The following is a 22434-nucleotide window of genomic DNA, read 5'->3' as shown; positions in this document are numbered from 1 at the left end:
AATTGCGGGCTGCAGTTGCACACTATTGGTCCAGCTAGCGAACATAAATGTATTTTGAAAAAATGGGCAAGAATTGACATTGCCAGCAAACGGAAACGTGTTAAGAAGAAATACATATACACAATATTTAAAAACCAGCTCTTCCCTCTCCAGGGACCGATCATCTCGAAAACTAAAGCATATACGATGCGTCGGCCCACAAACAATGTGGTTTCGGGTTGATCAGAGTCTTTTGGCTGTGTGTTGGGCTGTCTGCCTACTGTATTGTACTGTGAGAAGGCAGGCAGATAGGGGGCACCTCACCAAAATCTCCCGCTCAACTCCACATTCAACCCCCCCACCAATTTACCTTCTAACTTCAACGCATTTTAAAACCGACCACAGGATTTAAACATCTGATTGCTTTATTTATTGATTCTATTTTCGGTTAGTTTATGGTTTGTGTTTTTACACTCCGGGAGGGCAGAAATGGCCGCCAACATGTACCGGGTCGGAGGTATGTCACATTGTTTTTTTTTTAATGAAGTCGAAACATGCAGATTTATCAATGCAGCAAATGTGTTATTTTATCTTATATATATATACCTGTGGTGTCATTTCTGATATTATACTTGCAAACGTGTGCTGTCATTTCCCGGAGAAACGCATGGATTTCCCAATATTTGCGATTCTAATGGGTCAGGCCTCGCGACTATCGTGGCCATACCAGTTAGCCCTTAGCTCGCATGCTACACCATAAACATTTACTATTTTCTTCTTTAGCTTTATGCACGTAGTTTCACTTTATATCCCATTTAATCCACACATGCACGGCCATGCATTGCATGATTTGCTGTGTGCGTGTTTGATTTAATTTGTTGTTTGGAATAGGTGCCTTTGTATTTGGCTCCTTTTTGGCACGCATCCATGTATTACGGCTCCTTATTGCGTTTGCTAGCAACTAGCCAACTACCCCCCCCCCCCCCTTGGTTAGAAGTGCAGGCTTTGTTGCCAATGCACTTAATTATCGTAACCGTTATAATAACGCTCTATTGTTTGACAGTGTGAAGGAAATGTCCCATACATCTTTATTTGGTCGTCTTACTGTTGCTCATATTCGGATGGCTACATAACTAGCTATGTGGTTAGCTTTACCAGGTTAGCCACCTAACAGTTAGAAAGCTGTTGATGGCATCCGACATTGTCTCATGATGGCGTCGCGGGAATGACTCTTTCACGTTTGCGAGGATAGCCAGCTACTGTTTTATGATACTTATCCCACAACATCTGTGCAACAAAAGTCGGCGGTAAAGGAAATTGTATTTCACCTTATATATATACACACACGCTGCTGGGTGAAAATATTTACTGGCAACAATGTAACGATTTTTTTCTACTTGGCTACAGAATATTGGAATGTGTCACGTGATGTCTAATTTGTTGTCATTTTGAAGCTAGTTGTTGGTGATGTGTTTTCCACCGGATGTCACTGTATATATTTCATAATGCTTCAATATGAAATTATTGCTATGATATTATATCAACTCTGTTAATATGTAATCTGGCTATGGGTTGAGTGGTTGTCTGTGTATGGTCTGTCTTTCTGAGTAGAGATGTGAACTGTGTGTGTGCAGTATGGTAGCAAGCCATTTTGATGACGGTTGACAGGCATCTCTATAGGTAGAGGTGCCACTCAGATCTGATTGACTTGTTTAACTCTGACCTGAACCACCAACTCTCGGAAGGAATTTTGTGTGTGTGACTGTGTACCCTGGCTCCCAGCATTTGACTACTGCAGCCTCTGCCAAGGGTTCTGGATCTTTATGGCACAGACAGGACACAGTGGCCTGGCCCCTTAACTGCATGGTCACTGGTTTAAGCCCCATTAGGTTTGTTCCACCCTGTTGTTGAATTTGGTGTTAGAACAGGGCTGGAATAAAAGCCTGCACACCTAGTAGTTGTAATGGATATATGTAATGGTTATATGGCAGGCTGTGTGTTAATGTGATGTTATTCTGTTCTCTTCCAGACTATGTATTCTTTGAGAATTCCTCCAGCAACCCTTACCTGATCCGCCGGATAGAAGAGCTCAACAAGGTACTGCTCGCCCTGGAGTGTGTGTTTGTGTGTGTAATTCAAGTACTCTGGCCGATGTGCCTGAGGAGGGAATAGGTGGAATGCCTGTCTGTTTTGTGACTTTCCCTCTCCTCCCCTGCGCTAGTGTGTGTGCGCGTGCATGTGAGATTGTGTGTGTAATATGATGCGTAGCAGCAGATGTTACCTGCCTACAATTGTCATTTTCAATCGGCAGGTGAGAATGGGCACACTTCCTCCCTTCCCCCTCGCTCTCCATCAGTATTAGAGATGTGACCAACGGAAACATTTTATTAACACTTAAACCTCCATTTTTCTATCGGTTTTCCGCTAAAACGATACAAATTCATAAAATTCCACGTGAATTCACAATGTAGATGGGCTACATCACGCTTCCCTTAGAGAGAGACAGATTTATAATATATGCTGCTGGTGCTCTTGCTTTTAATGAGTGTAGCTTGTTTGTAATCACAAGTCATCAAACCGACACTAGGCTATGGTCATAGAGCCTCCGGGTGGCAAGATATTAGGAGATATCTAGGCTAATAGATGGAATTAAAATGACAGAACTAAAAGTTAAACAATAAGGACAAGCTACAACACCAAGAGCCAAACAGGTAGGCTGCTATTAATAAGTCTATCAGCGTGAGTGAATTTTGTTGCAATCTCTCTCTCTCTCTCTCTCTCCCCCCCCCCCCCCCCCCCCCCCCCTTCCCTGCTCCCCTCGTCACTCACAATTGAGCTGCTTCTCTGCTTCAAGCCTCTCACTCTACCTTGTACATTACAGCTCTGGTTAGTAAAGTAGCTAAATATACTGCTCAAAAAAATAAAGGGAACACTTAAACAACACAATGTAACTCCAAGTCAATCACACTTCTGTGAAATCAAACTGTCCACTTAGGAAGCAACACTGATTGACAATACATTTCACATGCTGTTGTGCAAATGGAATAGACAGCAGGTGGAAATTATAGGCAATTAGCAAGACACCCCCCAATAAAGGAGTGGTTCTGCAGGTGGTGACCACAGACCACTTCTCAGTTCCTATGCTTGCTGACTGATGTTTTGGTCACTTTTGAATGCTGGCGGTGCTTTCACTCTAGTGGTAGCATGAGACGGAGTCTACAACCCACACAAGTTGCTCAGGTAGTGCAGCTCATCCAGGATGGCACATCAATGCGAGCTGTGGCAAGAAGGTTTGCTGTGTCTGTCAGCGTAGTGTCCAAAGCATGGAGGCGCTACCAGGACACAGGCCAGTACATCAGGAGACATGGAGGAGGCCGTAGGAGGGCAACAACCCAGCAGCAGGACCGCTACCTCCGCCTTTGTGCAAGGAGGAGCAGGAGGAGCACTGCCAGAGCCCTGCAAAATGACCTCCAGCAGGTCACAAATGTGCATGTGTCTGCTCAAACGGTCAGAAACAGACTCCATGAGGGTGGTATGAGGGCCCGACGTCCACAGGTGGGGGTTGTGCTTACAGCCCAACACCGTGCAGGACGTTTGGCATTTGCCAGAGAACACCAAGATTGACAAATTCGCCACTGGCGCCCTGTGCTCTTCACAGATGAAAGCAGGTTCACACTGAGCACATGTGACATACGTGACAGTCTGGAGACGCCTTGGAGAACGTTCTGCTGCCTGCAACATCCTCCAGCATGACCGGTTTGACGGTGGGTCAGTCATGGTGTGGGGTGGCATTTCTTTGGGGGGCCGCACAGCCCTCCATGTGCTCGCCAGAGGTAGCCTGACTGCCATTAGGTATCGAGATGAGATCCTCAGACCCCTTGTGAGACCATATGCTGGTGCGGTTGGCCCTGGGTTCCTCCTAATGCAAGACAATGCTAGACCTCATGTGGCTGGAGTGTGTCAGCAGTTCCTCCAAGAGGAAGGCATTGATGCTATGGACTGGCCCACCCGTTCTGGGAAATCATGTCTCGCTCCATCCACCAACGCCACGTTGCACCACAGACTGTCCAGGAGTTGGCGGATGCTTTAGTCCACGTCTGGGAGGAGATCCCTCAGGAGACCATCCGCCACCTCATCAGGAGCATGCCCAGGCGTTGTAGGGAGGTCATACAGGCACGTGGAGGCCACACACACTACTGAGCCTCATTTTGACTTGTTTTAAGGACATCAAAGTTGGATCAGCCTGTAGTGTGGTTTTCCACCTTAATTTTGAGTGTGACTCCAAATAAATTTGATTTCCATTGATAATTTTTGTGATTTTGTTGTCGGCACATTCAACTATGTAAAGAAAGGAGTATTTAATAAGGATATTTAATTCATTCAGATCTAGGATGTGTTATTTTAGTGTTCCCTTTATTTTTTTGAGCAGTGTATATATATTTTTTTCCCTCTTGCTAAGGTCACAGCATTATTGCATTAGGTATTTGTCCATTTTTTTCATGTTCCCGCTGATGATGATTGGGACCTGTTAGTGGTAGTTTTGTGATAACTGCACTGTGATTTTAATTTGTGAAGGGGGAAAAAACAGTTTTTCGGTTAGGGAATTTGTCGTCATGTTAAGACTCCCAATTTTGTTTAAAGTTCACACCCCTAATCCGTACCTCCCTCCCCTCTCTCCTCCTCCATGCTTTTCCTCCAGTGTGTTTAATCTCAGAGGAGACAAAACATCTGTCTGACCAATCAGGCAATCAATCAATGTATAGTATCGTTTTTTGTATATAATGTATGTAAACCTTTGTGTAAATTCCTGTGTCTGTTTCTGTCTCTTTGTTGTCTTTTGCTAGTAGCGCCATATTACCGGGTAACATTCTGGATATGCGTAAATGTAAAATGTACTTTGCAAATAAATCATCTTTCAGTCAGTGTTGTGGCTCCTGGGCCAGGGAGCAGCGTCTCAGACTTGTTACTTAGTCCCAGCCCCTCTCTCATTTCAAATCAAGTGTTTATACTCTCTCTCCCCCTCCCATAGACAGCCAGTGGTAATGTGGAGGAGTATCATTTAATTGTGATAAATCTGTTGTTTTAAGAGTTCACTTTACGTCTCTCTCTCTCTCTCTCTCTTCAGACGGCCAGTGGCAATGTGGAAGCCAAGGTGGTGTGTTTTTACAGAAGGAGAGACATCTCACACAGCCTCATACAGTTGGCTGACAAACATGCGAGTAAGTGGCTCTGTGCGTGGGGCTGGTCCGTCCGTCCATATGTGTGCTTTTGTGTAGTAGTGTAACAACTGGCGGTAGCTGAATGTCTGGAGAGTTTCCTGATCCTTACAGCAGGGGTCCAGGTTCAGACGGTCGTGTTTAGTGTGTGTGTGTGTGTGTGCGCAGAGGACTTAGAGGAGGAGAAAGAGGAGGAGAAAGAGAGTCCGTTGGAGGCAGAGCTGACAGACAAACAGAAACATCAGTTACGCCACAGAGAACTGTTCCTCTCCCGTCAGTATGAGAGTCTACCAGCCACACACATCAGGTACACACACACACCCTACTGTAACAGGCAGTACCCCTGCATACCCACTCACCCAGCCATAAAACCATGTTAACACAGACAACGGTGCTCGTTTTCTCTCCTTTCACTCCCCCATCTTTGTCTCGCCCCTCGCCATCTCTCTCCTCTTTCTGTCTTTTTTTTTTTCAGGGGGAAGTGTAGTGTGGCATTATTGAATGAGACTGAAGCTGTCCTCTCCTACCTGGACAAAGAGGTAAGGGGGCTTGTGTGTGTGCACCATGCATCCACATCTGCCATTAAAATGCCTACGATGCGTCATCTTTGTGTGTGTGTATAATGTAAAACGTGTGTGTGTGTTTAATGTAGGATACATTCTTCTACTCGCTGGTCTACGACCCTACCCAGAAGACACTGTTGGCTGATAAAGGAGAGATCAGAGTGGGACCACGCTTTCAGGCCGATGTACCTGACATGCTACAGGAGGGTAGGCACACACACACACACACACAGACATACTTACCATACGTTCTTTACACACACTCACACCCTCTGACTGTATTAATCTCTTTGTAGGGGAATCAGATGAGTGGGACCAGTCAAAGTTAGAGGAGAAGCTGTGGGATCCTGATTGTCCTCTCTCCAGCAAACAGATTGACCAGTTCCTGGTGGTCGCACGGTATGACATTTAACCTCTAACCCCTGACCTCTCAGTTCCTTGATCTCCTTGATCTCTAGCCCCTGACCTCAAAACTGTGTTTGTAGGGCGGTGGGAACGTTTGCCAGAGCGCTGGACTGTAGCAGCTCGGTCAGACAGCCCAGTCTACATACAAGTGCAGCTGCCGCCTCCCGAGACATCACACTGGTAAGACACACACACCATTTTTAATTGTCCTGGGTTTGGCTGTTGGTCTACGACGGTAACCTCTCACATCCACTGATCAACTCTATAACGGTCGATCTGCCTGTGTGTATGTGTGTGTCTAGTTCCACGCGATGGACACGCTGCATCGTCATGGTTACGACCTGTCCAGTGCGTTGAGTGTGTTGGTGCCGTCCGGTGGGCCGGTGCTGTGTCGGGACGAGATGGAGGAGTGGAGCGCCTCGGAGGCAGCCATGTTTGAGGAGGCTCTGGAGAAATACGGAAAGGACTTCAACGACATAAGACAAGACTTTGTAAGTGTGTGTGTGTGGAGGTCAGGTGCTCATGAATAGCCATACATGTGAGATTGCCTGTGTATATAGTAAACTGTGTTTTGCGTCTGACACGTTGGGTTCAGAATTACCCTGGTCAGCCTGCTCAACTTTTTTTTTTGAGGGATCTGACCCACAGACATCAAAAACATGAGTTAATAATACTTTTCTCTCACTTTAGCTACCGTGGAAGTCTCTGACCAGTATAATAGAGTATTATTACATGTGGAAGACAACAGACAGATACGTACAGCAGGTAAGTCTCGGTATCTCTACACCACTCCTGCTAACTAACTAGCTAGCTTAGCTGTTAGCCACAACGTAGCATCCAGTGCCAAGCTATCCTCTGGTGTTTCCTTGGCTTGCAGTCTAACTCTCCTCTCTGTTTCTCTCCGAGCAGAAGAGACTGAAGGCAGCAGAGGCAGAGAGCAAACTGAAACAGGTTTACATCCCCACATAGTAAGTGTATGTTTTAGAGGTCGACCGATTATGATTTTTCAACGCTGATACCGATTATTGGAGGACCAAAAAAGCCCGATACCGATTTTTATATATATTTGTAATAAATGACAATTACAACAATACTGAATGAACAATGAACACTTTTATTTTAACTTAATATTATACATAAATAAAATAAATTTTGTCTCAAATAAATAATGAAACATGTTCAATTTGGTTTAAATAATGCAAAAACACAGTGTTGGAGAAGAAATTAAAAGTGCAATATGTGCCATGTAAAATTTTTAAAAAAAACTAACGTTTAAGTTCCTTGCTCAGAACAAGAGAACATGTGAAGGCTGGTGGTTCCTTTTAACATGAGTCTTCAATATTCCCAGTTAAGAAGTTTTAGGTTGTAGTTATTATAGGACTATTTCTCTCTATACCACTTATATTTCATATACCTTGACTATTGGATGTTCTTATAGGCACGTTAGTATTGCCAGCCTAATCTCAGGAGTTGATAGGCTTGAAGTCATAAACAGCGCTGTGCTTCAAGCATTGTTAAGAGCTGCTGGCAAACGCAGTAAATTGCAGTTTGAATGAATGCTTACGAGCCTGCTGCTGCCTACCATCGCTCAGTCAGACTGCTCTATCAAATATCAAATCATAGACTTAATCATAATATAATAAACACACAGAAATAAATACGAGCCTTGGGTCATTAATATGGTAAAATCCGGAAACTATCATTTCGAAAACAAGACGTTTATTCTTTCAGTGAAATACGGAACCGTTCCGTATTTTATCGAACGGGTGGCATCCCTAAGTCTAAATATTGCTGTTACGTTGAACAACATTCAATGTTATGTCATAATTATGTACATTTCTGGCAAATTAATTACGGTCATTGTTAGGAAGAAATGGTCTTCACACAGTTCGCAACGAGCCAGGTGGCCCAAACTGCTGCATATACCCTGACTGCTTGCACGGAACGCAAGAGAAGTGACACAATTTCAGGCACCGCATCGATTATATGCAACGATGGACAAGCTAGATAAACTAGTAATATCATCAACCATGTGTAGTTAACGAGCGATTATGTTATGATTGATTGTTTTTTTATAAGCTACGTTTAATGCTAGATAACACCTTACCATGGCTCATTGCTGCCTGCGCTCTCGTAACAGGTGGTCAGCCTGCCACGCAGTTTCCTCGTGGAGTGCAATGTAATCGGCCATAATTGGTGTCAAAAAATGCCGATTTATGAAAACTTGAAATCGGCCCTAATAAGTCAGCCCTTCCGATTAATCGGTCGACCTCTAGTATGTTTGTGTGTGTGGGTGCACAATGTCCATATACACTACATGAGCAAAAGTATGTGGACACCTGCTCGTCAAACATCTCATGGGTATTAATATGGAGTTGGTCCCCCCCTTTGCTGCTGTAACAGCCTCCACTCTTCTGGGAAGGCATCCCACTAGATGTCGGAACATTGCTGTGGGGACTTGTTTCCATTCAGCCACAAGCATTAGGGCACTGATGTTGAGCGATTAGGTCTGGCTCGCATTCGGTGTTCCTTTCATCCCAAAGGTGTTGGATGGGGTTGAGGTCAGGGTTCTGTGCAGGACAGTCAAATTCTTAGATTCCCAGATTCGTGCCAGATAGTGAAGCTTGAATCATCACTCAAGAGACGAAACGGGCCTCCCGGGTGGCGCAGTGGTTAAGGGCGCTGTACTGCAGCGCCAGCTATGTCATCAGAGTCCCTGGGTTCGCGCCCAGGCTCTGTGGTAACCGGCCGGGACCGGGAGGTCCGTGGGGCGACGCACAATTGGCCTAGCGTCGTCCGGGTTAGGGAGCGATTGGTCGGTAGGTATCTCCTTGTCTCATCGCGCACCAGCGACTCCTGTGGCGGGCCGGGCGCAGTGCGCGCTAGCCAAGGTTGCCAGGTGCACGGTGTAGCCTCCGACACATTGGTGCGGCTGGCTTCCGGGTTGGATGCGGTACTGCGGTAAGCAGTACGGCTGGTTGGGTTGTGTATCGGAGGACGCATGACATTCAGCCTTCGTCTCTCCCGAGCCCGTACGGGAGTTGTAGCAATGAGACAAGATAGTAGCTACTACAACAATTGGATACCACGAAATTGGGGAGAAAAAGGGGTAAAATTCAAACAAAAAAAAAAAGAGTGTGTTTCCACTGCTCCAGAGTATAGTTGTGGCGAGCTTTACACCACTCCAGCCGACACTTGGCTGCTCGGCCATGGAAACCCATTTCATGAAGCTCTGAACGAACAGATCTTGTGCTGAAGTTGCTTCCAGAGGCAGTTTGGAACTCTTTAGTGGGTGTTGCAACCGACAACAGGCGCTTCAGCACTCGGCGGTCCCGTTCTGTGAGATTGTGTTTCCTACCACTTTGTGGCTGAGCCGTTGTTGCTCCTAGACGTTTCCACTTCACAATAACAGCACTTACAGTTGACCGGTGGCAGCTCTAGCAGGGCAGACATGTTTGTCTTTAGTCGTTACATAGGATTGAGATTGTAAGCTTTGTTGTCTCCACTTTCCTCTCGTTTCGCAGCAATAAGCCCAACCCTAACCAGATCTCAGTGACCAATGGGAAGATGGCGACGGTGAATGGGGCGGGGCCTGGAGCCTACCATGCAGCGGGGGGAGGACGGGCCTGCGAGAGCTGCTACTGTAAGTACACTTTCCTCCCTTCATCCATCCATCCATCCAGCTCTCCATCCCTGATGAGAGACTGATGAACAGTGTTTGAGAGGAAACATATTGATGGACTGTTAGATATTGATCATGTTTATTGATTATGCATTGATAAGGTGTATGAGTCCTTATATACGTGTGTGTGTGTACAGCAATGCAATCAGCCCAGTGGTACTCGTGGGGGCCGCCCAACATGCAATGTCGCCTGTGTGTCTCGTGCTGGATGTACTGGAAGAAGTACGGTGGCCTTAAGATGCCAAGCAGAGCGGAGGTGCCTGAGGAGAAGACCCCACCAAGCCCTGTGCCCAACGTAAGACTTCACCTTTAATTACCCCCACACGTCCTCTTTAATATTGTACACCACTCAACATAAAACCAAATTCTGCTTATACAATGTTACTGAAAGTTCAGAACAGTTGATATTCTTGGTCATGGAGAACAGGTATTCATGTGTGCCTTCTCTCCTTCTCTAGGAGCCTCGGTCGCGCGGCCATGGCCCCCGCCAGTCCAGTCACATGGTGCCGGTGCGTAACAGCGGCAGCCCCAAGTCCTCCACAAAGACCAAGCAGGCCTTCCTGCTGCAGGCCACCCGCCTCACCAAGCTGGCACGCCACATGTGCCGCGACATCATCAGACTGCGACGCGCTGCGCGGCGCCCCTTTGTGCCCATTAACTGTGGCGCCATAAAGGCAGAGTGTAAGAGCTCCTTCAATTCCTAACTTCTGCCTCATGACACACACACACGCACGAACACACACACACACACACACACCGCCCCCCTCCTTCACCTTGACACCCCCCTTTTCACCCCACCTCGCTGTCTCCGCCCCCCCCCTCCCCCTCCCTGTCTGTCTCTCTCTCTGTTTTTGTTATATTGTATTATATTATTATTATTATTATTTTGGTTTTTGTATTCTCCCCGGTTTCAATAAAGACTGCCTGTCCTCATGACTTTTGGGTTTCATCATCTGTTCGTTTGTCTGTTTTTGGTTCGTTTTTAATTTTTTAAGCCACTGAGCCTTTAGAGCCGTTTGGAATCCATACAAGCACACAATCTTCTCTACACCTTTTCTCAGAAGTCATTTTCTATACATGCATGCCATGCACTATTACATGCCCACCCATAGACAAACATGGATGCATATAATTGATGCTCTTCCTACTTTCCTGGCCAGGGTACATGATGGTTGTCGAATGTACGCGTATATTTAAGGTTGGTTAGAAGTAGAGGAGACGTATTTTACTAAGAGAAGCTCTATTTTGCACAGTGCGTGTTACACTTAATGAGCCTTTTTGTATGTGTGCTTTTCTGCGTGTGTCGGTGCCTTTTTCGGGACAGTAATTGAGTGTATGTGTGATTTGCTTGAGAGCAGTTTGATTTAGAGCTCAACTGACGACCAAGGAGGGCGATAAAGCGGAATTGGACATAAGGGAGGGAGGAGGGGGAGTTCAGGCAGTAGTAGATTCTATGAAGATGGTGGTAATCAGATCTCCATTCTCTGATTTTCTTTCTGAGTTTGAAGCTTGTTTATCATTTCCTGTTTCTGTGTTGCTCTGTCAGCCTACTCCCATTCCCGTCCTATAAGCAACTCTCACATGCCCATATCGGGACTTTCCTCTGTCCCAGTCATATGGACTCATCTCTATTTCTCCTACCTTGTCTTCCTCTCTCTCTTGCTCTTCAACTGTCTCTCTCTTCCTCTCTCCAGCGCTCTCTCTCCATCTCCCTCTATGAATGTGACGGTGGTTAACTAATAAAGTCACAGCTGAAACCATCCTCTCTTGAGTCCTTGTGCTTCATGTGTCTGTGTGCCTGTCCATCACGACACCAAACATACCGATTGGCCAGAGGACCAGACGAGGCCTGCCCCAACAGCATGGACTCAGCCTCCCTGCCTGCTTCCATCACACCCTCAACATGCTGTGTGTATGTGCATGTATGTGTGTTTTTTTTGTTTTGTTAGGTGTTGTGTTTATACTTATATTCAGTTTGTGTGTGAGAGAAAGCACTGCTACTACGTCTCCCCATAACCATCTTATTCAGAAAGTCGTCTATAAAACACGCGTTTTTCTCAAACTGACTGCTCTCAACTCGGACGGAAGCTAGATGTGTTAGCAGATCAGTAGTTGCACAGCTATTATTGGTGGGCTACAGTTAGTTTCGAAGCCTTCAGGTAAATTCCGCCTTAAGAGATTAAACGATACCAGGAAACTGCACCGCTTGCAACAGGCACCGGTAAATAAACTGATGTTCACACCTTTAGTCTCTGAACATGTCTCCATATTCTTGACTGAATGACAGTACAGCTGCTTTGTTTGTCACTGGCGGTGTGGTTGGTCAGTAGATGAGCTGCTGTTTGGTGATTGGTCTAGATATGTTGCGGGTGTCGGAGGGGCAAGTCGGGCGACCACCTAGAATCCGGACTGCCCAGAGGAGCACCCTGGCCAGCGTCTTGCAGTTTCTGGGTAACACACACACACACCGACTCACAATACCTAAATGATGGAGCAAATACGTCCCACGGCGTGTTCCTATGACATGAAGTAATCTGTAAGGAATGACATACTCCTATGATAACAAGAAAATAGTTGGTAATATGGGTGTCAAATCTGTGATGTAATGTGTTCCAGAGTCCCGCCCCGCGATACACGCGCCCCGTTCTCACCGAACCCTCGGCTTGCAAGCCCCTCCCCCACGCCGCCTCCTCTCTTCTCTCCCTTACGGTCCCCACGGCCTTCTGGGTAAACGCAGCTTCCACCACCACACCAGAGCCGAGCCGGAGAAACGCCCAGGTACACACTCACACACTTACACGCACACAAACAATCGCACACACTCCTATTCATCTCTATCGTTTTGTCTCCTGTGTCCTTCTGTAGAAAACCCAGGGCAGACAACAGGACCAGTGGTGAGTAACAGTCTTTCTTTTACGTAACACTTTACATACTGTAGGTGGCGCTCCTACTTGACTTCATTGCAGACTCATCCCAGATCTCAAAACACCTGGAAAGGTTTTTAATATATCTGCTAATCACATCATATGACATACCAATCTGCCCAATTGCTGCCAAGTTGATGACGAAGCAACTCAACCATTGGTTGATGATGCAATGCAACGCCTGCAATGTCGTCGGGCAGCAATTCAACCACAGACTTCAAATACAGCCATTTAAGGTTGTCTCCGCAATATTACATCATTTAACATGGCAGTTTTTTCTTGGATGATTATGAGGTGCTTGTATTTGATTGGCTCATTCTAATTGTTTATGATTGGTTCTTCCCAGCACAACGGCCGCAGCAGTGGTGGCGGAGGGACCAGGGGCAGTGCTAGGGGCGGAGTCATGATTAGGAAGCGACGCCCAAACTTGATCGATGCCCCTGACGACAGCTTTTTCGTCGTCTCCCGGGAGACCAGGTAGGCATGGCCTCTGATTGGCTGCTGGGCTAATGATACGTTAGACTGTCTTATATGTGATTAGAGCGTGACGGCTGATTATGCCTGGGACTGACAGCTGATTGGGTTGAAGAAGCCATGTCCTGACAAGCTTCGACAACCATGACTCACCGAGCACAGAAATAGAATAATAGAGATCAGGACGTAGAAATGAAATGAATAAACAGGCCACTGCTGAGGGTTGAGATGCATCAGAAGTTGAGTCTGGGTCAAAATGGGTCAAATTGGTCTGTAGATGCACACTAGGAAATGAGGGTTCCTCAAGGGTTCTTTGGGAAGGGTGATGGTTCTATGTGGAACCATACTGACCCAAAGCACCCTTTGAGCTCTTCAATGGTTCTTTGCACTTCAAAAAAGGGTTCTTTCCTCTTTTAGTGATAATTCAAATGTAGGGGTGGCGGCTCATTCAAATATTTTGGGTCGAGGTTTGCGCACACAGCTATTTTTGTGCAACCGTGAGTGAGTGTCATTACAGTTTATCGAATCTGTTATGTTATGCTATTTCATTTTGACTTATGACTATGGCCAATGATGGTGTCGTGTGAAAGACTCACGTAAAACTCACGGTTGACTACATCAGTAGTTCTCAATTCTCTCCTCAGGGACCCCCAGCCGTTCCAGAGCTAGCTCACCTAATTCAACTTGTTCAAACACACAATAATAAAATGTATGGAATTTTAACAATTTAATATGGCTAATAAACCAGAATTAAAACCCTGCATGGTTCTACAAAAAAAAGTTTGTATTGAGAAAGGTTCTTTATAGAACCGTTCTCCATAAAGGTTTTATAAAGAACCATAAAAAGGGTTATTTTTAGCTCCCAAAAGGGTTGTACCCATAGCGGAACCCTTTTTTAGTGCTCTACAGAACCTTTTTCAATTGTTCTTTATAGAACCTTAGGAAAGGGTTCTTTATAGCACCATACAGGTTCCATTTAGAACCTTACGAGCGGGGTTCTTTATAGAACCTTCAAAAACCTTCCGCTTGGTTACAAGCCAAAGAACCCTTAGTTGCCACTATATAGAACCATTTGTTTTTAGTGTGTGGTCTATGGAAATGGTTTTGCTATGCATCAACTTGCTAGGTTAAGGGATAGTTAGTTGAACATCCTTTACAGGGGATCATAACTGTAGGGTAGACAGGGCTGAGACTGAGGCCACTGCCAAGCTGATGAATGGGACTCCACAGGTAACCAAATAGGCTCATCTCATACAAAACACACTCACATAATGTTATGTATCTTAATGTACACACACACACACACCTGGGCCCGTATGCAAAAAGTATCTCAGAATAGAAGTGCTGATCCAGGATCAGTTCCATATAACGGTGTTACGACCTCAAATGCAAAATCCTACTCTCTTAGGAAGAAAAGGGTTCCAAAAGGGTTCTTCGGCTGTCCCCATAGGATAACCCTTTTGGATTTCATGTAGAACCATCTGTGGAAAGGGTTCTACATCGAACCAAAAAGAGTTCTACCTGAAACCAAAAAGGGATCTTCAAAGGGTTCTCCTATGGGGACAGCCAAAGAACCCTTTTAGGTTGTAGATAGCACCTTTTTTACTAAGAGTGTACATTAGCACTCCTGCTCTGAGACTCTTTGGGAATACAGGCCCTGACCTCTCGTGCCCTGTTGCATCGTGGGTCGGCGTGTGTTTCCCTTCGTGTCAGTGACTGGCTGCTTGTTTCATTTCAGTGCTGCAGCCGTTACACACCTGTTCACGGTAAGCCCCCCCCCCCCACACACACACACACACACACTCACGTACATACGCACGTGCAAGCACACACATAAACACGTGACCTGGGTTACCTGTGGAGTCTGTTTCTCACTTGTGGATCGTACAGTCCAGTCAACGGGATAATGCACTCACACACAGACAGGCACACACACAAACAGACACACACACTCACTGTGTCCATTAAAAATTGCCAACCGCATAACCCCCCTTGTTCCCTGGATGAAGGGTTATTTTAGTCTAACTGTCTGAAATTGACCAGGCTTCAGTGGAAATATCATTACTGCACCACTGGAGCATCCACTCACATGCCACTGTTTGTGTGTGTATATGTGTGTGTGTGTGTGTGTGTATGTGCGCCAGAATACTTCCTCTTCCCAGAATCACAGCTGGAATATGCTAATGAGTCTCATCTGATTGGCTGACACTAACGACAGATGATGGAGATGCTCTATGCTTTATTAGACCCAATTAGAGCTCAGGTAGAGGTCAGGCTGGTGGTTTGTGTGTGTATGTGTGTGTGTGTGAGAGATTACATATGCCCGATATTTCTAAACAGGTAGAGATTAGTCTCCCAAGGGCCGGCAGACAGCTTGTCTCCCACAATGACAGTGTTCCAATTTACAGGTGTGCCAAGGTTCATGCGTAGGTTGGGCAAGGCAGAAATGGACATACATCCGTTCTGAGCCTTATGCCTTATACATCCCCACCGGATACAACATTTGTAACTAGCCCGATGGAGCTTGCAGACAATATTTGTATTTCCCAAGTAACTAGTTTGCATGCACCATGACAGCTAACGTTAGGGTAACTAGCTTACAACCAATATAATAAGCCTAACTACTGTATGTGCACCCGCGTTGTGTCTACCTCTGTCATGTTTCCGAGATCATCATTGTTCAAGAGCAAGAATTACCATTCACATTTTTTTTCTTCTCCCCTTTCGAAGTTACCGAGAAAATCCCCCATATTCCCCAGACCTAATGCTGTTGCTCTAGGTCTGGGATTTTCGAGACTATGAAAGAATATATTCAGTAAAAGACTGTGTGTGTGGAACACATGCATTTTCCATGACTCTGTGACTGGTCCTGCCTCACTAGATGGAGTGATCGATATTACTGATTATATCACAGAGAAATTCTCTAATAAACACTCAGACATTCACCAGACAGCGCTGCCCTCAGGACCCATATCTCTCTTCATCTCCCTCTCTCTTTCCTTGATGCAGTAAAACACAATGGACAACACAATCTAATATGCACGCACACACTCACACATAGTGCCTATATTAGCCTAATTAAATCCCAGCGTGCGCTGTACTGAAGGAAATTGATAAATTTTTCTGTTCAGAGAAATGATGAACAACCCTGAGAGACCGAGAGAGATAGAGAGAAATGCTGTAGTAATAGACTCCCTGCAACAACTGCCCTTTACTTCATGTATCCTTCTCTGTGTCTCTTTCAATGTTTTGGCAGAATAAAAGGTTAGAGTGAGACGTGTGTTCTAACGTTCTGTTGAGTTCCCCTCTGATGTCATATCCTGTCCTCTCTGATGTCATGTCCTGTCTCTCCAGGAGGGCCAGGCGGCTGCTGTCACGGTCCCAGCTGAGGCGCGCCTGTCGGCAGCCCTGTGAGCAGATCACCCTGCGCAAGGCCTCCCAGGCACTATCGCAGGGGCCGCTCCTCGCCCCTCCACACCCCCACCCCAGCCTCAGGATGAGGGGACCCATCGTTATCCACGACTGACCACTGACCTCTGACCCTATCTCTCTGCCATGTTTGTCACCTGCCTATGCTCTACATGCAAGACCCCAACCCTAGTTTCACCTGGCCCCCAACCCCCGCCCTGCCCATCGCCCACTTAAAAAAAATATTGTGAACCTCCCCACCCTACGGAGTCTGACCCTTCACCTCGGGAGGAAGTGATGTGCTGTGTTGCCGTGGGGACAGACAGAAAGTGGTTCCCCCCTGTACAGATTAAACTTCCCTGGGACAGAAACCAGTGTGTGCGTGTGAGAATTGATGTGTTTAAGCACGAGTGTGCACGCGCAAGGATATGAGCGTGTGCACGAGTGTGTGAACTTGATGTTTTTTCTTCTTCTGTACCTGCTACATGCCAGTGAGTGGGGGTTGTGAGATATATATATATATATATATACACAGTGCATTCGGAAAGTATTCAGACCCCTCGTTTTTCCACATTTTGTTACGTTACAGCCTTATTCTAAAATAGATTAAATAAATACAAATCCTCATCAGTCTACACACAATACCCCATAATGACACAGTGAAAACCATTTTTTTTAAAGTGTACATTTATTACAAATAAAAACAGAAATATCTTATTTACATAAATACTCAGACCCTTTGCTATGAGACTCGAAATTGAGCTCAGGTGCATCCTGTTTCTATTGATCATCCTTGAGATGTTTCTACAACTTGATTGGGGTCCACCTGTGGTAAATTAAATTGATTGGACACTATTTGGCAAGGCACACACCTGTCTGTATAAGGTCCCACAGTTGACAGTGCATGTCAGAGCAAAAACCAAGCCGTGACGTCAAAGGAATTGTCCGTAGAGCTCAGAGACAAGATTGTGTCGAGGCACAGAACTTGGGAAGGGTACCAAAATATTTCTGCAGCACTGAATGTCCCCAAGAACACAGTGGTCTCCATCATTCTTAAATGGAAGAAGTTTGGAACCACCAAGACTCTACCTAGAGCTGGCTGCACGGCCAAACTGAGCAATCAGGGTAGAAGGGCCTTGGTCATGGAGGTGACCAAGAACCCGATGGTCACTCTGACAGAGCTCCAGAGTTCCTCTGTGGAGATGGGAGAACCTTCCAGAAGGACAACCATCGCTGCAGCACTCCTTTATTCACAAATTTGTATAAGCCATTTCTCAGTAAATGGCACATGACAGCCCGCTCGGAGTTTGCCAAAAGGCATCTAAAGGACTCTAAATGACCAAAAGGCATCTAAATGACAAACGAGATTCACTGGTCAGATTAAACTAAGATTGAACTCTTTGGCCTGAATTCCAAGCATCATGTCTGGAAGAAACCTGGCCACCACCCCTACAGGGAAGCATGGTGGTGGCAGGATCATGCTGTGGGGATATTTTTCAGCAGCAGGGACTGGGAGACTAGTCAGGATCAAGGGAAAGATGAACAGAGCAAAGTACAGAGAGATAATTGATTATAACCTGCTCCAGAGCGCTCAGGACCTCAGACTGGTGCGGAGGTTCACCTTCCAACAGGACAATGACCCTAAGCACATATCCAAGGCAATGCAGTAGTGGCTTTGGGACAAGTCTCTGAATGTCCTTGAGTGGCCCAGCCAGAGCCCAGACTTAAACCAGATTGAACATCTCTGGAGAGACCTGAAAATAGCTGTGCAGCGACACTCCCCATCCAACCTGACAGAGCTTGAGAAGATCTGCAGAGAAGAATGGGAGAAACTCCCCAAATACAGGTGTGCCAAGCTTGTAGCGTCATACCCAAGAAGACTTGAGGCTTGTAATCGCTGCCAAAGGTGCTTCAACAAAGTACTGAGTAAAGGGTCTGAATACCTAAGTAAATGTAATATTTGATAAAATATCTAAATACCTGCTTTTGCTTTGTCATCATGGGGTATTGTGTGTAGATTGATGAGGGGGGAAAAGTATTTAATCCATTATAGAATAAGACGGTAATGTAACAAAATGTGGAAATAGTCAAGGGGTCTGAATACTTTCCGAATGCATGTATATATACAGTGCCCTCCATAATTATTGGGACAGTAAAGCATTTTTTATTATTGAAATCAAACAAGGACTATGAGGTTAAAGTGCAGACTGTCAGCTTTAATTTGAGGGTATTTTCATCCATATCGGATGTAAATACCCTCAAAGAATTACAGCACTTTTTCTACATTTTGTACATCCCCCATTTTAGGGGAGCAAAAGTATTGGGACACATTCACTGATATGTGTATTAAAATATTCAAAAGTTAAGTATTTGGTCCCATATACTCATAGCTCGCAATGACTATATGAAGCTTGTGACTCTACACATTTGTTGGATGCATTTTCTGTTTGTTTTGGCTGTGTTTCAGATGATTTTGTCCCCAATATAAATGAATAGTAAATAATGTATTGTGTCCTTTTGGAGTCACTTTTATTGTAAATAAGAATAGAATATGTTTCTTAAACACTTCTACATGAATGTGGATGCTGCCATAAACTGACCTTCTCACTCATTATTATTCACGAATGTGTCACAAGCTAGATGTAATGCTTTGAATATGGGACCAAATACTGCACTTTTTACTACTTTAATATACATAAGTGAAGTTGTCCCAATACTTTTGGTCCCCTATAGTGGGGGGATTATGTACAAAAAGTGCTGTAATTTCAACAACAAAAAAGCACAAATATCACCCCCCCAAGACATGCTTACCTCTCACCATTACAATAACAGGGGAGGCATTTTTTTGTGGCCGGGGGGGGATGATATTTGTGCATCTGTAACTTTCTCACTCATCATTATTCATGATTCATTCAGGATGATCCGTAATCATGGTAGCATCCGCATTCATACAGAAGTGTTTAGAAACATATTCTATTCTTATTTCTATTCAATAAAAGTGACTCCAAAATGACACAATACATTATTTACCATTGGGAGCAAAATACACAACCAAAACAAACAGCAAATGCATCCAACAGATTTGTAGTCACAAGCTTGATGAGTCATTGTGTGCTATGAGTATGGGACCAAATATTTCACTTTTTACTACTTTAATACACAAAGTGAATTTGTCCCAATACTTTTGTTCCCCTAAAATGGGTGGACTATGTACAAGAAGTGCTGTCATTTCTAAATGGTTAACCCGATATGGAAGAAAATACCCTCTAATTAAAGCTGACAGTCTGCACTTTAACCTCATGGTCATTGATTGATTTTTGAGTGTAGAGCCAAAAGAAGAAAAAATGCTTCACTGTCCCAATAATTACGGAGGGCACTGTATATACTGTATAGCTCTCCTCCGTGTGTCAGAGAGATCTAACCAGATATCAACTAACCAAATCGGATCAACTAGATTTAAAGGGATGGTTTGATCACAAACTAAATGGTTAAAGGGATTGCTATCATTTAAAAGGATAGCTGCATCATTCTGTAGCCTACAGTTCCATGACACTACAAACCTCTGAGGCAACAACATAGATATACGCTCCTCTCCCTCAGAGTCATTGTATATTACTATACCCATTGCCACACTGTACAGTCTAGCCACTCTATTTCTATGCTCTACCTAAGCCCTGCTCTAGGTAGAACGCTTCCTCTTTGCTCAACAGAACCTGGGACTGTCATGACAGATCTAATCTGATTTGGCACCCTATTCTACTTTTGGCCAGAGCCGTCTGGTGCACTAGGGAATAGGGTGACTTTTAGGACATGTCTCCTGCAGCAGCATGCCTCTGAGGTCAAACCTCCTGATCAGCTGATCTTTGATTACTTCTCCACTATGTTTATGTTGGTGTTCCTGTACGTCACGTGTTCCTGTACGTCACGTGATTAAAAACAAAACACATTACAGATTTTTCTCTACTCGCCTCCTTTATGTTTCCTCGTCTCCTTTCCGTGTCTCTTTGTGTCCTTTCCTTCAGAGAGCCTGACGGTTGAATTCATTCAACTGTTCTATTCCCAGGGGTCAGTGTGTGTGTGTGTGTGCAAATTTCGGAACATATTGTACATTTTGCAAATTCGTTACATATTGTACAAATTGTAATTAGTAACATATCATAAAAAATGAATGATAAATTAATACATACTATACGAAACGTAACATATTATATACTATATTAGACTGTCTCGGATTTACTACACAATAATAAGAAATGCTCTGAGACCACATTTGCCACAGGGATGTGTGTGTGAGTGTTGGTCTGTGTGCCTGTGTGTTTATTTGTGGGTGTGAGAGAGAGAGAGAGAGAGAAAGAGAGAAAGAGAGAGAAAGAGAGAGAAAAAGAGATAGAGTGAGAGAGAGAGAGAGAGAGAGAGAGAGAGACAGAGAGAAATGGTGGGCAGAGAGTGTTTGTGTCTGACTAACTCCATTGTGACGGCCAGTGAAAGCTATAGACTACACAATGGGACACAGAGAGTTGGCCTACAATACATTATCTATTTTTCACAGAGGAATTTCAATAAGAACCTCACAACCACAGATGAATAAGGGAAATACGGTTAGCTATGAGAATAATCTTTGCCCCAGGATACTTGCAAATAAACTATAGCCTAATACAATACACATAATTCACTCTGTCTCTACAGTCTGTTTAGTGTGTGTTGGCCTTGTGGTGATGGTTGGTCTCAGGGAGGAAGGCCCAAGGATGGGAGCAATGAGAACTAATTCAAGTCTGCGCCTCAGGTGTCAAGTTGGTCCCTGTTATTCCACAGATACTGAGATATTTAGGAAGAATATTTCGAATATTATTAGCCAATTGTTCATGTTTGTAACCTTTATTTTCCATTAGCCTCATATGTTATCTGACCCAACATTCTCCTGTATCCTCCTCTTTTTTCATTTTTCCTCTCCTCCCCTCCCTGCCAGTGATTTCACTGCATACCGTCGTAGACAGTTATTGTCAGCCACACAATTAGCTGCAAGCTACTCGGTTGGATGTAGAAAAAAGGAAAAAAGAAAAAGTCGTCTCCCTAATGAACAAACATGACATTCTTAAACGGTATTCCTAGTCGGCAACATCGGGGCTCCAGTGGCGCAATCGGTTAGCGCGCGGTACTTATACAGCAGTATTTCAGTTGAGCTATGCCGAGGTTGTGAGTTCGAGCCTCACCTGGAGCAGAGAATTTTTAACTGATCCCGCTTGACCGAACGGCGGAGAAAACAAATAAATACACAACCAATTATTTATATATACACAGGATCAATGACCAGGTGTGCTGTTTTGAAGTCACCTAGCCTCCATCTTGGAACTCCCCAAGGAGTTGAGAAAAATATTTTGGGAACTATAGAAAAGCATTTTTTATGTCTACATTCATTTTTTCCACGTTTATGATATTACAGACACTTTAATGCTTACATTAAAAATAATATTATGTGAGCTAAACATAGACATAAAACATATATAAAACCATTTTCCTTAAATCATACTTTTTCTAATGTTACTGTGGCCACTACCACAAAATAATACCTAAATACATGTAATTGTGTCCTTGAAACATTTAATTGTATATTTATTGCGCAATACTGCAGATTTCCATTCATTCCTATGGAGATTGCTTCTTCTGAGCAGGGCTCTCTAATCGTGTTCAGCTAAGTACCCTCTTACATGTTTTCGCTCCAACCTCAGCTGTAACTAACCTGGTTTAGTTGATCAACCAGCTAATTATTAGAATCAGTTGCGCTA

General features: G+C 44.6%; 1 protein-coding gene and 1 non-coding gene across 5 annotated transcripts; both read left to right on the top strand.

Moving 5' to 3' along the window:
- On the top strand, window positions 1-20619 carry LOC110498965 (metastasis-associated protein MTA3). Of its 4 annotated transcripts, XM_090212345.1 has the most exons (20): window positions 1-496; window positions 2009-2076; window positions 5105-5198; window positions 5364-5502; window positions 5671-5734; window positions 5848-5965; window positions 6055-6157; window positions 6244-6343; window positions 6466-6654; window positions 6854-6928; window positions 7073-7131; window positions 9688-9806; window positions 9983-10140; window positions 10304-10526; window positions 12204-12296; window positions 12462-12623; window positions 12711-12739; window positions 13116-13246; window positions 14982-15009; window positions 16598-17022. In XM_090212345.1, the coding sequence occupies exons 1-20, from the start codon at window positions 469-471 to the stop codon at window positions 16655-16657; spliced, it is 2040 nt and encodes a 679-aa protein (XP_090068471.1). In that variant the 5' UTR covers window positions 1-468; the 3' UTR covers window positions 16658-17022. The 4 variants fall into 4 exon arrangements, with proteins under 4 accessions (XP_090068471.1, XP_090068470.1, XP_021431380.2 ...); XM_090212344.1 differs by lacking the exon at window positions 14982-15009 and having other exon boundaries at window positions 16598-20619; XM_021575705.3 differs by lacking the exon at window positions 14982-15009 and having other exon boundaries at window positions 12462-12739; window positions 16598-20619.
- A 1155-nt stretch (window positions 20620-21774) lies between these two features.
- On the top strand, window positions 21775-21869 carry trnai-uau (transfer RNA isoleucine (anticodon UAU)). Its single transcript has 2 exons — window positions 21775-21812; window positions 21834-21869. It is a non-coding gene; the product is annotated as a tRNA-Ile (tRNA).
- Window positions 21870-22434: the final 565 nt, after the last annotated feature.

Source organism: Oncorhynchus mykiss, chromosome 20 (genome assembly GCF_057628025.1).
Source record: "Oncorhynchus mykiss isolate SJ-2025 chromosome 20, ASM5762802v1, whole genome shotgun sequence".
Taxonomy (NCBI): domain Eukaryota; kingdom Metazoa; phylum Chordata; class Actinopteri; order Salmoniformes; family Salmonidae; genus Oncorhynchus; species Oncorhynchus mykiss.
Note: the sequence above shows the minus strand (reverse complement) of the source record. Positions and strands in the feature narration are given on the sequence as shown.

Bases quoted from the DNA above. Each gene is read 5' to 3' on its own strand.
- LOC110498965 (XM_021575705.3), top strand. From the start codon at position 469: ATGGCCGCCAACATGTACCGGGTCGGAG. The intron at 6,655-6,853 runs GTAAGTGTGTGT...CTCTCACTTTAG, and splicing joins ACGACATAAGACAAGACTTT to CTACCGTGGAAGTCTCTGAC. The intron at 6,929-7,072 runs GTAAGTCTCGGT...CTCTCCGAGCAG, and splicing joins CAGACAGATACGTACAGCAG to AAGAGACTGAAGGCAGCAGA.